Genomic DNA, 14,877 nt, shown 5'->3' with positions numbered 1-14,877 from the left:
ATCTGAAGAACAGGGAACTCTTTTTGAAACAAAACTAGTCACTCACTAAGAGATCATGAGAGGCTCCTGCCTATCTCAGGGCACATGAGTCATCCTGCCCTTTCTTGCTATAAGAGTCTTTGTGCACCCAAGTAAACATAACACTAATCCTCACCTTGGGTAAAATGGTGATGGGCCACCAGGATCCAAAGCAAGGACATGAACTGAAGACAGAAGCTCCTGAGCATGGTCAGTGTGGCCCCACCGAGATAGTCACCTACAAGAACATGAAAGCAAAGTCAGACCAATAGTTGTAGGCACCTCTGCAGTACTATCATGGGATTCCAAATTACAAAATGATTACTATAAACTAACTTTTTTTAAAAGAACTAACACCAGACCATAGCTCTCACATTCCATGCTTCTTCAAAGATTCTGGGGTTGGATCTCAGGATGCTGTATGACTACAACTCCTATTAATATGTGCTATTGGTTATGCCAGCTAGGTCTGAGGGGAACTACAGAACAGCATCTGGATGTCCTTATGTACACCTGTAATCTAGAGGTTAAAGGTGCCAGAACTGTCAGCTACCATCACACACATTTTAAGTTGTCTCATAGTCTATCTATATCAAAACTTAGAGAAGTAATCCAAAATAACCTTTCAAGCTCCACTCTCTATGGGCCATATAATCTGTGAAGACAGCAGCATTTCTTCAGGATACCAGGCAGAAATCTTTCCCAACAGCTGAGAACTGGACCTGAGACCTTCTGCACAGACTGCATGTCCTCCACTACTCAGCTTTGGCCCATCCTCTTCTGCTAAATAACTCCAAGCAACATACAGGTACACCATCATCACAGAAACCATGGGAGGTGGCCTAAGCTGGCAGGAAGCACCCAGCTCAGTATCACCAAACCAACTTCTTCTGGAGACGGTATTTACTAGTTATTTATTTATTTGGTTTATATCCCACCTTTCTCCTCATATGTGACAAAAAGCAACTACATTTATACTCCACCTTTCCTTCAACCTTAGGACAGCATATATGGCTCTCTTCCTCCCCACACTACCCTCATAACAATCCTGGGGGACAGGTCAGGCTACCTGGACCAAGCTTATCCAGTGAGTTTCATGGCTCAATAGGGATTTAGATCTGGCTTTCCCAAGCCCCCGTCCAACACTCCTCATCATCTCACCAGAACAGAATTATAGGCAAAACAATGTGTGTGGTTTTTTTAAAATTTATATTTAAGTTTATGGTTTGTTGATTTTTCTACAGTTCCTGCTCCAAACAATGAAACAATACAAACAGTTTTAGTTGTAACCAACCATTAATAAGCCAAAATCTAGGCCAATTATATTCTTCATAGAATTGGGTTTTTTATTATTATTTAGAATAATCATCATAGCAAGTCCTAAAAGTAAAAGTCACCAGTATGTAATTTCACCAACAAAATGAAACATCAAGAAATATACAGATAGGAATTATATGTATTGAGAACGTGATGAAGTATTTGATGTCCCCGTAGTTGTGCCATCAACAATCCACTTGGATTGTTAACCATACACCCCACACTCCTTTCCAGTAGTTTTCTACTGAGACATCACCCATTTTCCCATTCCTAGCCATTTCCAGTCTGGTGGCAGTAATAAACCTTTTTTTTATAAGATCTTTATGTTTTGGTTTTTTATTTGTGCTAAAAATACAAAGAGTAATACAAGTCCATAGCAAAATTCGACTTTTTGCTTTTTGACTTTTGAAACTATATCAAGTATGTCAAGCCAGAATTTATGAATCTTTGGACATTCCACCCACATATGCAAGTACATTCCACAGCAACTACATCCCCTCCTGCAAGTTGATAATTTGTTGTTTGGAGGTCTGACTTTGATTTAAATGGAGCAGAAAGCGAGATTTGGGCCTAATCCCACTCTGAGCGTTTCAATCCCAGATCCATCTCCCAACCTGACCTATATTTTATGATCCTCTCATAATTTTTTTTTTCCAAATTAGTATTAGTACAGTATTACTATATGCCCATCATATTCAACTGTGAAGAAGAGGTATGACATCTTTCAGAATTGAGATTTTGAGACTGGAGGTGATGTGAGGTCTGGAAGAGTGTCAACTCCTGAGATTGTTGATTTTGGCAGATTGGCAAATCTCAAATAAAAATGATTGCTAAAATGCTATAGATGTCCCAGGAACACGTTAGTTTTATATTTCATGAGCAGCTGGCTATGCAGAAGCTGTCAATGAAGTGGGTGCCAAAATGTTTGAATGCTGATCAGAAACAAAATTGAATAGATACTTGAAGTTGATGTTACAGCACTCTAAGCAATCTAGTGAAAATATCTGGAACAACTTGTCACTGTTGATCAAATGTTAGATCACTATGATTCAGAGATCAAACGAGTGCAGTGGTGGCACTTGAGTGCTCTACAGCCGAATAAGTCAAGATTGAAAGGTCAGCAGGAAAGGCCATGGCCATAATTTTCTGGGGAAGGAAGGTATTTTGATAACAATCTTCAGAAGGGCCAATTAGTGCAGAATACCATTTTAACTTGCTATGGTGATTAGAGGCACTGAAGGAAAAATGGTGAAGGGGTACTGCAGAAAGGTGTTCTCTTTCTTCAGGGCAATTGACCTGCTCACAGGGCTGGGAAGACAATGGATGTTTTGAGGAATTTGGGGTTTGAATGCATTGACCATCCACCCTATTCAACAGATCTTGCTCCATCTGATAATTTCCTGTTTCCAAACCTTAAAAAGTGTTTCAAAAGAAAGAAATTTTCAAATGATTCAGAGCTAATAGCAGCAGGAGAGCAATTTCAGTGCCCAGACATATTGTTTTTTGGAAGGTTTAAAGAAACTTGAGAAGTGATGTGCCATGTGCAGCACACATTGGGGTGAATATATGGAATAGCATGAAAGTTTCGTGGCTCTAGGTCATTTTCTTCTTGGTTAGGCCAAGAAGTTTTCAACATCTACTAACATATTATCTAGTAGTAGGGAGGGAAACATACCAAATTTATGTTTTTGAAGGTAAGATCAATGGCGTCCCTACCCCTGGCGTCACTTGGTGCAGGGGCGGGGGCTGCCAGGTTGAATGACAGTGGCCAAAGGGTGCATTTGGGCCTCTACTTTGTTGCTGTGGTGTGATAACTGTCATGACAAAAGAGATAACTGTTAAGTCGAAGAGTAAGGAGAGCGGACTAACAACTGTCTCTCAATCGGATTGTAATGGACTATTCTCCTCCAGAAAGGGTGTGGGTGCGGACAGTTATTCCTTGTCAGAATGTAGCCTCTCATAAGTGACTGAAATATTACAACGAAGTGGAGATTTATGTATATAAATTCTTGTCCTGGCTCAGCTAGCACACACTCACAGAATGAGCAAGGGAGGAACCAATTAACTCAGAGTCCTGTGATAGCTCATGCAATGGCAGCATTAACAGGGCTCAGAAAGCTCTTGCCTCTGTGAGTCCATTTTGCAAAAGTGTAGTCAAAGTCAATTAAGGTTTGGGGAAACAAGTAGTGCTTGTCAGGCAATCCAAGATCAAAGAATCCAGCAAGGTCATCAGGAAGTCCAGGGGTCAGCGTCACCGAAGTCACAAAACAGGAATGCAGGAACACTAACTGGAAAGCAGACAGGTTGCTTCCAGCATCCCGCACCTAACAGAGCTGGCTCTTCAATGAATGAGCTGTGGCCACCTGGCTCTAATCAAGAGCACCTCTCCTGTTGCTTGGCAAGAAGGCTCATTGAGCATCTCTATAAGCTCTCTGCTCTCAACACATCTGCAGACTTGGGGGCTGTGCTGTTTTCCCAGTTTTGTCCTCTGTGTCATCAGCCAATCCAGGTGCAGGTGAGTCCTGGCACTGTTCCTCCTCAGGCTGAGCCTGCTCTTCAGCTGAGAGAACTGTGCAAGTCTCTTCAGCCTCAGATTCAGAATTTGAATCCTGGCCTGAGTCCTGGCCCATTACAATTCTAACAACTGTTAAACAGAAGGAAATGGTTTTGCAATTCAACATAAGGAGTGACCTAAGCTCTGTAAATAAAAAGAACATTAACAGTACTCTCTGTCATGTTAGGCACACCCTGATCAAAATGGTGGAAAGAACACATTATTCCAAAAACAGAAGTAGACGAAGGATCAAAATGGTGCAGTTATCATGGAATATAATGATGCAGATCAGACTGAAAAGGTGGTTATCTGGGTTTAAAATGATTCATCAGAAAATTCTCATTCCTACTCTGGTCTCAGCAATTCCTGATTGCTCTTCTTATTTCTTTTCCATTGCATAAGTTTCCATTCTGATGTCTTGTCATTTCACATTTCTTCAGGCTAAAGATGCATTTTCTCATCTAACTTCCACCTCTAGCTCTTTAGGAACAGGAATATCCAGAGTCACATACATGTCTAATCTTTGCATAGGATTATGTGCAGCCAATGTGTTGCTGTCTTTAATGATGATCAGCATGAAAGGAAATCCTCATCTGTATTTGATGCCTTCTCTTTGGTGCAGGGACATGAAGAGCTTAAATGTACGTCTTTTCTTCAGCATCTCTGATACAAGGTCCTGAAAAACTAAAACTTTGCTGATCCCATGTTTTAGATCCAGAATGGTTGTACATTTATTCATGACTAGGGTTTTCTTCAGATAGGAAACAAATCACTCAGTAGCGTGTTTGCATTCTGATTGATGCTGGCTGTTCTATGAACACACTCAGCATCTGAGTCCCACAGATCAGCCAAATAAGCATACCATTAGCTAAGTAATCAAGAATTTCAGAAGATCTGGTCAATCGTCTCTGAGACCCCTCTGAAATAGAGGCTTAAATGCCTCCCTCTATTTTCAAGGTCTTCAGTCTTGCTGTGGAGGAGGCAATTTTCTGCCTGTAAGTGTTGTAGCCTATCCTCCTTTGAGGTACACTCTGTTGAAGGGTTTCTTTAGCTGCATCCTTGATGTCATGGATATGTCTCCTGAGAATCAAAAGTTTAGTATCCTTAGGCTCCCAGGCTAAGGACCAGACCTTTGCACAACTTTAATTCAATTCTCTCAAAACTTCTCTAGTAGCTCTGGGAATGGTAAATTGGTAGCTGACATCTTTTTCTTTTTTACTTGTCCTGTGCAGGCCATGTACCTTAGTAGGATCAGGGGTGTCATCGTCCCTTTCCACTAGCAATTTTGACTATTTTGCTGCAAAGTAAAAGTCTGTGATTGATTGATCTGCCAACCTCTTTGTCCCATGCACTCTTTATATGTCTCTTTTTACACTGCTTCCACTCCAGTTTTGAAAAGAAGAGGCTTTATTCCGTTTTCTCTAAATGTCTGCCATGTTGGATAGCTGTCCATTCCCCCTAATAGAACTAGTTTTAAGACTAACTGTTCTGTGAACTGAGAATTTGCTCACAAATTCCTCCACATAGGACTGAAAATACTAAATGCAATTAATTTGTATACAACCAAAATTAAGATTTAAAAACTATATGTAGGTAAATTGGTAATTGGGTGTAGGGGTTTGAGCACTGGACTACAACTCTGGAAAGCAGGGTTCAATTCCCAGCTGAGCCATGAAACCCACTGGTGACATCAAAGAAGCCACATGCTCTCAACCTCTGGGGAAGGCAATGGAAAACCTCCTCTGAATAAATCTTGCTAAGAAAACCCCATGATAGGTACACCTTAGGGCTGTCATAAGTCAGAGATGAAGGCAGCACATAGTGTGTGTGTGTGTGTGTGTGTGTATCCCAGCCATGCAAATGAAATAGAAAACCCATTCAGGTAAAATACCTGAATTAGAGCAGGACACACGTAGGAGCTGTCCTAAATTTTTGGACAGAAATAACACATACTCAGCTGTCACCTTTTTACTCTTTTTCACATGCCAGAATACACCTATATGCTCATCTATAAAACAGACATAATAGTTTAACAGGTATTCCTCCAGGTTATGTTCCCACTTTGAGGCAAAAGAAGGAAGCCTTGTGAATTAACAGATGCTGAGAGGCAAAAAGCAGGCAGTCACACAGCCTTCCCTGAGACTCCTATGCCAACTTTGTGCCAATGGTTGCTAGGGAGGCCACTGTGCTGACATTGGTGCTGAAGTTGAATTCTATTGCCAATCTGGTCATCTTCTGAAAATGGAATAGCAAAGGCAGCATTTTGTCCTTCACTTCAAGCACCAAAATGTCTCCGACCAGTCCTGATTTCCTCTAACAGAATTTTCATTCTTGAATAAAAACCACCAAGATTCTTGAGGGAAGCTATAATATAACTGGTATAAAACATCTGATGAAGCATCTGATGCATTTGATGTAATAGACATAAGTCTACAAAAGCACATGCAACCAACATATTTCTCTGATTTAGGTTCAAACCACACTGGAGAAATAATCTAGTTTGAGACCACTTTAACTGCCCTGCTCAATGCCACAACAAACTACAATTGCCAGGACTCACTAGCACCGAGCCAGGACAGTTAAAGCGGTCTCAAACGGGATTATTTCTGCAGTGTGTTTTGGACCTAAGTCTCAAAGGTGCTACTAGATCCCTTTGCTTCCTGGTATAAAGCTGATATAAGTTTGTATTTTAACTGAGTATCAAAAGGTGACAACTAGCCCACAAGCAAAAAGTTATTGGCAGTAAATATATAAAATATTATAGCTAATATTTCAAGTGCAAATTAAGATGGATCCAGAATTGTTTTTACTAAATATGGTAGAAGGTAAAGAGATAAGAAAACATCTTAAAGGTATTCTTTATTTAATATTGGCTGCAAGAATGACATTAGCAAAAGGTTGGAGAGACAAAAAGAGCCTCTCAATTAATTATTGGTTGACGAAATCATTGGATGCAATGAAAAATGTCAACACTTATAAAAGAAAAGACAACTGTTAATTGGGAGATTGAATGGGAGCCAGTGATAAAATTCTGCGAAGAGATGGACTAAAAAATAGTATGAAGGGGATATAGCTTAACAATATGAAAACCTAGCACTTGTATATTTGTATTACTGCATTATATATGTTACTAAATGGAGGTATTAGAAGTCTATAATAGTAAGAACACCATTACCAATGGGAAATATTCAACAGATGACTGTTAACAATAGTGTTAACAAAGGATTGATAAAGAATCTAGTAAGTATTATGAACTGATAATTAGAAACAAATGTATTGAACAAGATTATGGAAGTGCACACAGCAATCCGGTATTAAAAATGAAGCATACTAATGAAGTGATGGAAAAGATAGATAACAACATAAAGATAACTATGTTGTTTAAGGAAGAATAAATAGATAGGTTTCTGTAAATAGAGTTCAACCCAACAGTATTGTTTATGAGGGGAAAGGAGGGATGGGGAAGGGGGAGGGATGAAATGTATATAATTGTAATGGTTTATGTAGTTACTGTATAACTATTGTATTGTGAATGTGAAGAACAGTTGTTATTTTATTTGATATTATGGGAAATTTTTAAAAAAGTGAAAACTATTGTGAAGAGATAGTTTTGTGAAGACTAAGAGCCCTCCCCCCGACCACCATCTTGAGGGGGAGAGATGAGGCCTGGCCTGGAAAGACTATGTGTGGCCCCCCCATATGATTAACATCTTCGAATATATTGCTGGCTTGGTTTAATGTTGATTTTATGTATACTGTGCACTGTTTTGCAAGTTTTAATTATCTATTGCAATTTTTATCTTGTATTGTATCGTCATTGCAATTGTTGTACACCACTGTGATCAAATGGAATAGCGGTATATAAATAAATTTTATTATTATTATTATTATAGTAATATGAACAATGATACGTGTGTAAAAGCTCTTGCCTTCACTGACAGAATTTAAGTAGAACTTGGAAAAGTTATTTTTCTAGACTACAACTCCCTCCCACCCCTAGTCAGTCTTCATATTCACTGCATCCATGTGTTCATTTTTTGCAGGACTTGGGAAAGCCATTTTGGGACTATAACTCCCATTGGTGGCTGGGGGTTCTGGAAGCTATAATAAAGAACAGTAACTTTTCCAAGCTCTTTAATATAGAACAACTTTCTCAGCCTGGTGCCCACCAGAGCCCCTACCAAGCACAGATGGAAGGCACTAAGTAGAGAAAAGCTAGTGTCAAATGTATTCCTTTTCAAAGATTTAGGCCCGTTACAAACCACCCAAAAGGGGCAGTCTCGGGCCGCTGCCGGTTGCAGTGCGGAGGAGTTGCAGCAGCCTCTGCGCTGCAAAGAAGGAAACTGCGCTCCTTCCGGCAACCCGGAAGAGACGCCACAAGTGCCAAAGCGCGCACTCGCGGTGTCACTTCTGGGCCGCGATGTGCGGACACAGAGCGTCCGTTACGTCAAAATGGCGGCGGCCGTGTGGAACAGGCGCCGCCATTTGTTACGGACTCTGTCTGTAACAGGGTAAGGGGCGTCTGGAATAGACGCCCCTTTTTCAAAATAAGGATGTCCCTTATGGCGGTCTGTAACCTACCATTGAATCATAAGAGTCTGTATGAGGCATCAAATCCAACCCTCTGATCAATGCAGACTCTCCAGCTAGACCATTCATACCAGGTAGCTTTCCAGCCTCTTTTTGAAGACATCCAGAGAAGAGCTTTCAAGAAAAGATTCTAATTATGCCAGATAATTAAAAGCTGTTGTTTTTATTAGTCTATAGAGAATTCTGGTCAAGTTCATCTATGGGTAACTGTACTCTACTACTTCCCTAAAATCCCATTGTAATTCCAATTGGCTAGAAGATTCTCTTTCACTTCCTACCCTGAAGTATTGTGTTGTGTTGCTTTGTGCTGCTGAACAGCTGCTGCATATCATGGAAGGGCAAAGTGATTCCTGTGAATCTTATAAAATAATTTATGGATTAAGGATGAACAGTTGGCAGCCAATTCCTCCTGAGCTGTTAGGATCTCAGCTGAATACCACATGTCATTGAAAAGGTCATTTCTCCTTTCTATTCCCAATAAAGCCTCCAGAGCAAAGGAGGCCTGGGGCATCAGAAAATAATTATGTTTTAAAAAAACCTAATTAGTTTTCCCCCTAAAATTGTACATGCAACAGTTTCCACACCTTTAAGCATGTTGGAGGATCCTTACAATGGATCAATGCATTTCTTTTATTAATTGGTGAATAGCCTCTTAATTACAGAAATGAGTTATTGGATGGAAATGGGATTGCAGGTTAACCTATTTATTCATAAGTGAATAGCTTCCTTGGTTTAAATGGACTGTAATTCATCAGAAGATAAAAGGGAAGAGATCAAAGTATTATGGGGTCTATGGATCACAGGATGGAATGTGAGGTCAAAAACACACTGCAGAAATAATCCAGTTTGAGAGTGCTTTAACTATCCTGACTCAGTGCTAGAGAATCCTGAGAACTGTAGTTTACTGTGGCACCACAGCTCTGACAGAGAAGGCTAAATGCCTCACAAAACTACAGTTCCCAGAATTCCCTAGCATTCAGCCAGAACAGTTAAAGCGGTCTCAAACTGAAATATTTCTGCAGTGTGTTTTGGATCTATGATCAGAATCCTGTTGAGGCACTACACCAGTGTAAAAAAACCTATTGCACAAGCAATAGCAATAGCAAGTACATTTCTATACCACCTATCAGTGAGGTAGCACTCCTTAAGTGGTTTACAGTGTGTAAGTCAATTGCCCCCAACAAGCTAGGTACAAGCAGTTGCACTTTCTCAAAGACAACATAAATGTAGTTCCTAGTGCAGCCAGTCAGTCCACAAAGACAGACACAGATCTCTCTCTCTCTCTCTCTTTCGACTTGATAAATGGAGAGTGAATTGTTGGGCAATCAGTGGGTGCAAGGCCAAGGCATCTATTGTCCAATCCGCCAACAAAATGACTGAATAACAAGAATTGCTGCATCAAGACTGGATTTTTTTATTACACTGCAGGATCAGTTTAGGACAGAGCGTGCCCAAGATGTTTTGCTACCTGTGGTGAAGCAGCAAATGGCACCCACTTCCTCACAGTCATGTTGCATAGCATCCAAAGCTAGGCATGTTATTTAGGCAGGAGAAGCAGCAAATCCCACAAGCACCTCTCCTTCATCCCTGAAGATAACTCAGAAGATTAAATAACTAACCATTTACTTTATTTCATGGCTGTCAAAATCTGCTGGCTGAAGCAGCCACTTCACTCTGTCTAATGGTAGGACCAGCTCTGGTTTAAGATGTTTTGTGTCAAGGGGGGGGGGTGTGGCTCTTAGTGGTTAGCAAATACTAATGTACTGTATAGGGTCAGCTAGAAATGTTGACTTAGACTGACAACCTACAGAAACAAATCTGGATGGATTGCCAGACTATATCAATCTGTCCAGTGTGGCAGGAATCTATAGGCACAGTTTGGGAATATTATTTTTGGGACTACAACTCCCAGAATCCTCAAACAGCAGGAGAGGATTTTGGGAGATTTCATTTAAAACTAATTTTTCCAAGCTCTGTTTATCTCAAAACATGAAAGTTATTCTTCCTCCTTCTCCAGAATGTTGTGTTGTTACCCCTTTGCTAATAAACCTCAAATCTGCATCTCTAATGTCATGCTGATCACCTCCACTTTCTTAAGGGAAACATACAGTACTCATTGGCAGCAGAAAAGGACTCTTGGCCCACAACACACTGCAGAAATAATCCCATTAAGACCGCTTTAACTGCCTGGGCTCAGTGCTAGGGAATTCTGGCAACTGTAGTTTATTGTAGCACCAGAACTCTTTGACAGAGAAGGCTAAATGTCTCACAATACAACAGCTCCCAGATTTCGCTAACATTAAGCCAAGGCAGTTACAGCAGTCTCAAACTGGATTATTTCTGCAGTGTATTTTGGACCTTGGTCAAGTACCAAAGCTGTGGGAAACACTGGGCAACTGCTAAGTCCTGCTGGAGCCTCTTTAGACATTTCACACACTGGATTTCCCAGACGTACAACTCAAGACCTTTTAAGCATCTACCAAACCAGGCAGAGTTTAGGGAAGCTGCTGGGTTTTTTTTCTTCCTTCCTTCCTTTCTTTCTGGTGACAATTCCCAGGATCTCCCTGCCAGCAAAGCCACTGGCCAAAAAAGGTGGAGGATTCTGGCAGCTGGAATCCTAAAAATGACTTTTCCAAGCGCTGGAAAAATACAACTTGTGCCATGGAGCAAACCACTGTCTCATACATGTACCATGGTGGGGATTTGTGACTGGCTCCTGTTCCCTGTTGACCATACATGTGGTGGTAAAGCAAGGTTTTGTTTTGACGAGAAAATCAAGAGGAGGGAGAGAGAGGAGTAACACAGAAGATGTGTTACAGAAGATAAGGGACATCCCTTAGCAATCAGTCATAGAATCATAGTTGGGAGAGAACTCAGCATCTGTCTTAATTAGAGTGAGGATTATAGAACTGTGGTTTGAGGAGTTTATCACACTGGGGCTAATTTCAGCATTAAAGAGAGATTAAAGCACATTTAAAGCATCATTGCACATATTATCACATGCAATTGAGCAAATAAAGTTATATCAGAAATGCATTGTCGCTGAAATCCCGAAAGTAAAAAGATGTGTGTTAATGCTTCTTTGGGGACACTTTAATGGCAGGTTTTGTGTGATGTTGTGTGAAATCGTTTTGCGTAATTACACGATTTTTCTGAGATATTCATGGGATAAACTTCCATCTCCTTCATGTGATAAACTCCTACGTCCTGAACTGTGACTCTGGAGACCAGGGTTCAAGTCCACACTTAGCCATGGAAACCCACTGGGTAACCTTGGGCAAGTCACACTCTATCAGCCTCTGAACAAATATTGCCAAGAAACCAGGCCAGGGTTCGAGTCCACACTCAGCAATGGCAACCGACTGGGTAACCTTGGACAAGTCATGCTCTCTCAGCCTCTGAGGATGTCAAGGGAAAACCCCTTCTGAAGAAACCTTGCCAAGAAAACCCTGATAGGTTCACCTGGCTCAGGACTCCCCACTCAAGCATAAAACCCCAGTGGGTGACCTTGTGCAAGTCACACTCTCAGCCTCTTAACAAATCTTGCCAAGGGAGAAAAAAGCATGATAGGGTCACCATGTAAGTCTTGGAAACGATTTGGAAAGGTACAAAACACCAACAACAACCAACTCCTTTATTGGAGCATCTCCAGACTGAGGAAGGGAGGGGGAGCCAAAAAAAGACCTCTTTTGGCCTATCTGCTCCCCCTTTCCTACCCCATCGCATCCTAGGATGAGGCTAGTCCTGACCCTTTCTAAAGGCTACGGAAACCGCCTTGGGTCCTGGCCTGAGAAAAAGGTGGCATGTAAAGAAAAGTAAGTACATAAATAGGAGAACCAGGTCCAAAACACACTGCAGAAATAATCCAATTTGAGACCACTTTAATTGTCCTGACTCAGTGCTAAAGAGTTCTGGGAAATGTGGTTTATTGTGGCACCAGAGCTCTCTCACAGAGAAGGCTAAATGTCTCACAAAACAACAGCTCCCAAAATTCCCTAGCACTGAGCCTGAGCAGTTAAAGCGGTCTAAAAACTGGTTTATTCCTGCAGTTTGTTTTGGACCTAAGGACTCTGGAGACCAAGGTTCGAGTCCCCTGGTGACCATACAAACCTAGTGGGTGACCTTGGCCAAGACACACTCTCTCAGCCTCAGGGGAGGGCCATGGCAAACCTCCTCTGAACAAACCTTGCTAAGAAAGCCCCAGGATAAGATGACCATAAGTCGGAAATGACCTGAAAGAACACAACAACAACAGCAACAACAACAACAAACCAATCCAAAAAGGCGTGCTTTCCTAGCAAAAAGGTGGCCAGGCCAAGGAATGACGTTTTCCTCGCGAGGCTGCCTCGCCCCAAAAGGAGGGATGGCGGCGGAGACCCTCCACGATGCTCCCACCCTCCTGGAAGTTGGAGGAAAAGGAGGGTCAACAAGCATGTGTGTGTCGGGGGGGGGGGGGGTTGCCTCAGGAAGGGGGGCCTCGTTCCCCCCCCAAGAGAACGTGGATCTTCCCTCTTCCACCTTCCCTCCCATTCAATTGGGGGGTTCCATTCCGCCCCTGAGGGGGGTCCCTCTTTCCTAACACCCCTCTTCCCTCAGGTTGACCTCCACTCAAAATGACCAGATGCTGTCCGCACCGCAAAAAAATGGAGGTCACTCAAGAAAAGTGGAGGACGTACCCCCCCCAAAAAAAAACAACAACCAAAAGCTAACCCGCACTCATCGAAATGCATGCTGCTGTTCAAAAGGAAGGACATTTTGGAATTCCTCTTGGGCAGGAGGCAGGGATGTAGGACGTGTCCTGGAAAAGGAGGACGCCTGGTCTCCGCTGCCTCGAGGGAGGGAGCAGCCTACTCTGGTCATCGCCCCCCCCCCCTCCGTGTGGTCCTGGATTCTCCCTCCTCCCGCTTCGCTCCCATCCAAGTGGGGGCTCCCATTCCACCCTGGGGGGGTCCCTCCTTCCCAGCCTGAGCGCCCCTTTCCCCTCAGGTTGCCCCAGGAAAGAGCAGCCCTGTCTAGCACCTCGCTTCCCCCCCCGGCATGCTTTTGGGCCCTCCCTTCTCCCCTTTCCCTCCCATCCAAGTGGGGGCTCCCATTCCACCCATTGGGGGGGGTCCCTCCTTCTCAACCTGTGCTCCTCTTTCCCCTCAGTTTGCCCCAGGAGGGAGCAGCCCCATCTAGTATCTCGCTCCCCCCCACCATACACTCTGGATCCTCCCTCCTCCCTTTCCCTCCCATCCAAGTGGGGGCTTCCATTACCATTCCAGGGGGGTATCCCTCCTTCCCTTACAGAAAAAACCACCCCATTCTTCCCCCCCCCCCGAAACCAGCCCTCCCGCTCCCCCTCACCTCGGAGACAGCGGCGGTGCCTTTCTCCCCGGAGGGGTGTGTGCCTGCCTGCCTGAGGCTAGCGTGGGGAAGGTCTTAAGGGGGCTGCTAATGGTGGGGCTGGGGGGAGTCTTCCTGGTGCTTCTGCCATGCTGCCTGCTCGAGCCTCCCTGTTGCTGCTGCTCCTGCTGCTCCTTCTTCTTCTCCCGCCGCCTTGCATGCTCAGGCCGGCTGCCAGGGGCTGCGTGTGGCTACACATCCCTGCTCCCTCCCTGGGACATTCCGCCAAGCAAAGCCTAAGCAAGCCAAGCAGCAGCAGCAGCAGCAACCCCCCCTCCCAAATATATATATATATATAGACATAGACACCTCCAGCAGCGCCCACTTTCCCTCCTCCTTTCCTCCATTCCCTCCTTCCCTGCTCACCTCTCACCTGCGCGGCTCCTTCAGCCCAGACTCTGGGGAGAAAGGTGGGGAAGGAAGGGATGGGGAGAGATGGGGAGGCGCAGCACAGACGCCTTGCCATGAACCCGGAGCAGCATTGGCGCCTCCTCCTCCTCCTCCTCTTTTTTCCCTCTCTCTCTCTCTCTCTCTCTCTCTCTAAGGCTGTATCCACACTGGAGGAATAACCCGGTTTGGCCCCGCTTTAACTCTATCTGGCTCTTTGTAATGGAATTCTGGGAGTTGGAGTTTGTTGTGGGGCCTACAGCGGAGCTCCCGTTTTGTGGAGACCCTCTCCTGGGGTTTTCTTGGCCAGGTATGTTAAAGAAAGGGGTTTGCCCTTGCTTTCCCCTGAGGCTGAGAGAGTGTGACTTCGCTCCCGACTGCTGGTGACCTTAAAGTGGCCCCATCCAAGGGTTTTCTTGGGAAGGTTTGTTAAAGAGGGGGATTTGCTTTCCCCTGAGGCTGGGAGAGTGTGACTTCCTTCCCCAGTTGTGGAGACCCTCTCCTGGGGTTTTCTTGGCAAGGTTTGTTAAAAGGGGGGGGGCTTGCCGTTGCTTTTCTCTGAAGCTGAGAGAGTGTGACTTCGTTCCCGACGTCTAGCCAGCCTAAGGCGGCCCTCTCCTGAGGTT

At 43.7% G+C, this 14,877-nt stretch overlaps 1 protein-coding gene across 1 annotated transcript in view; it reads right to left on the bottom strand.

Moving 5' to 3' along the window:
* The window catches only part of DLK2 (delta like non-canonical Notch ligand 2), a 34,128-nt gene extending 19,798 nt beyond the window's left edge, over positions 1-14,330 (bottom strand). The window contains exons 1-2 of the mRNA XM_042456563.1: positions 14,231-14,330; positions 155-256 (exon numbers count right to left, since the gene is read on the bottom strand). Of these exons, the coding sequence (XP_042312497.1) occupies positions 155-256; positions 14,231-14,330 (202 nt within the window). The remainder of the gene's footprint in view (positions 1-154; positions 257-14,230) is intronic.
* Positions 14,331-14,877: the final 547 nt, after the last annotated feature.

The sequence above is a fragment of the Sceloporus undulatus genome, chromosome 1 (assembly GCF_019175285.1).
Source record: "Sceloporus undulatus isolate JIND9_A2432 ecotype Alabama chromosome 1, SceUnd_v1.1, whole genome shotgun sequence".
Taxonomy (NCBI): domain Eukaryota; kingdom Metazoa; phylum Chordata; class Lepidosauria; order Squamata; family Phrynosomatidae; genus Sceloporus; species Sceloporus undulatus.
Note: the sequence above shows the minus strand (reverse complement) of the source record. Positions and strands in the feature narration are given on the sequence as shown.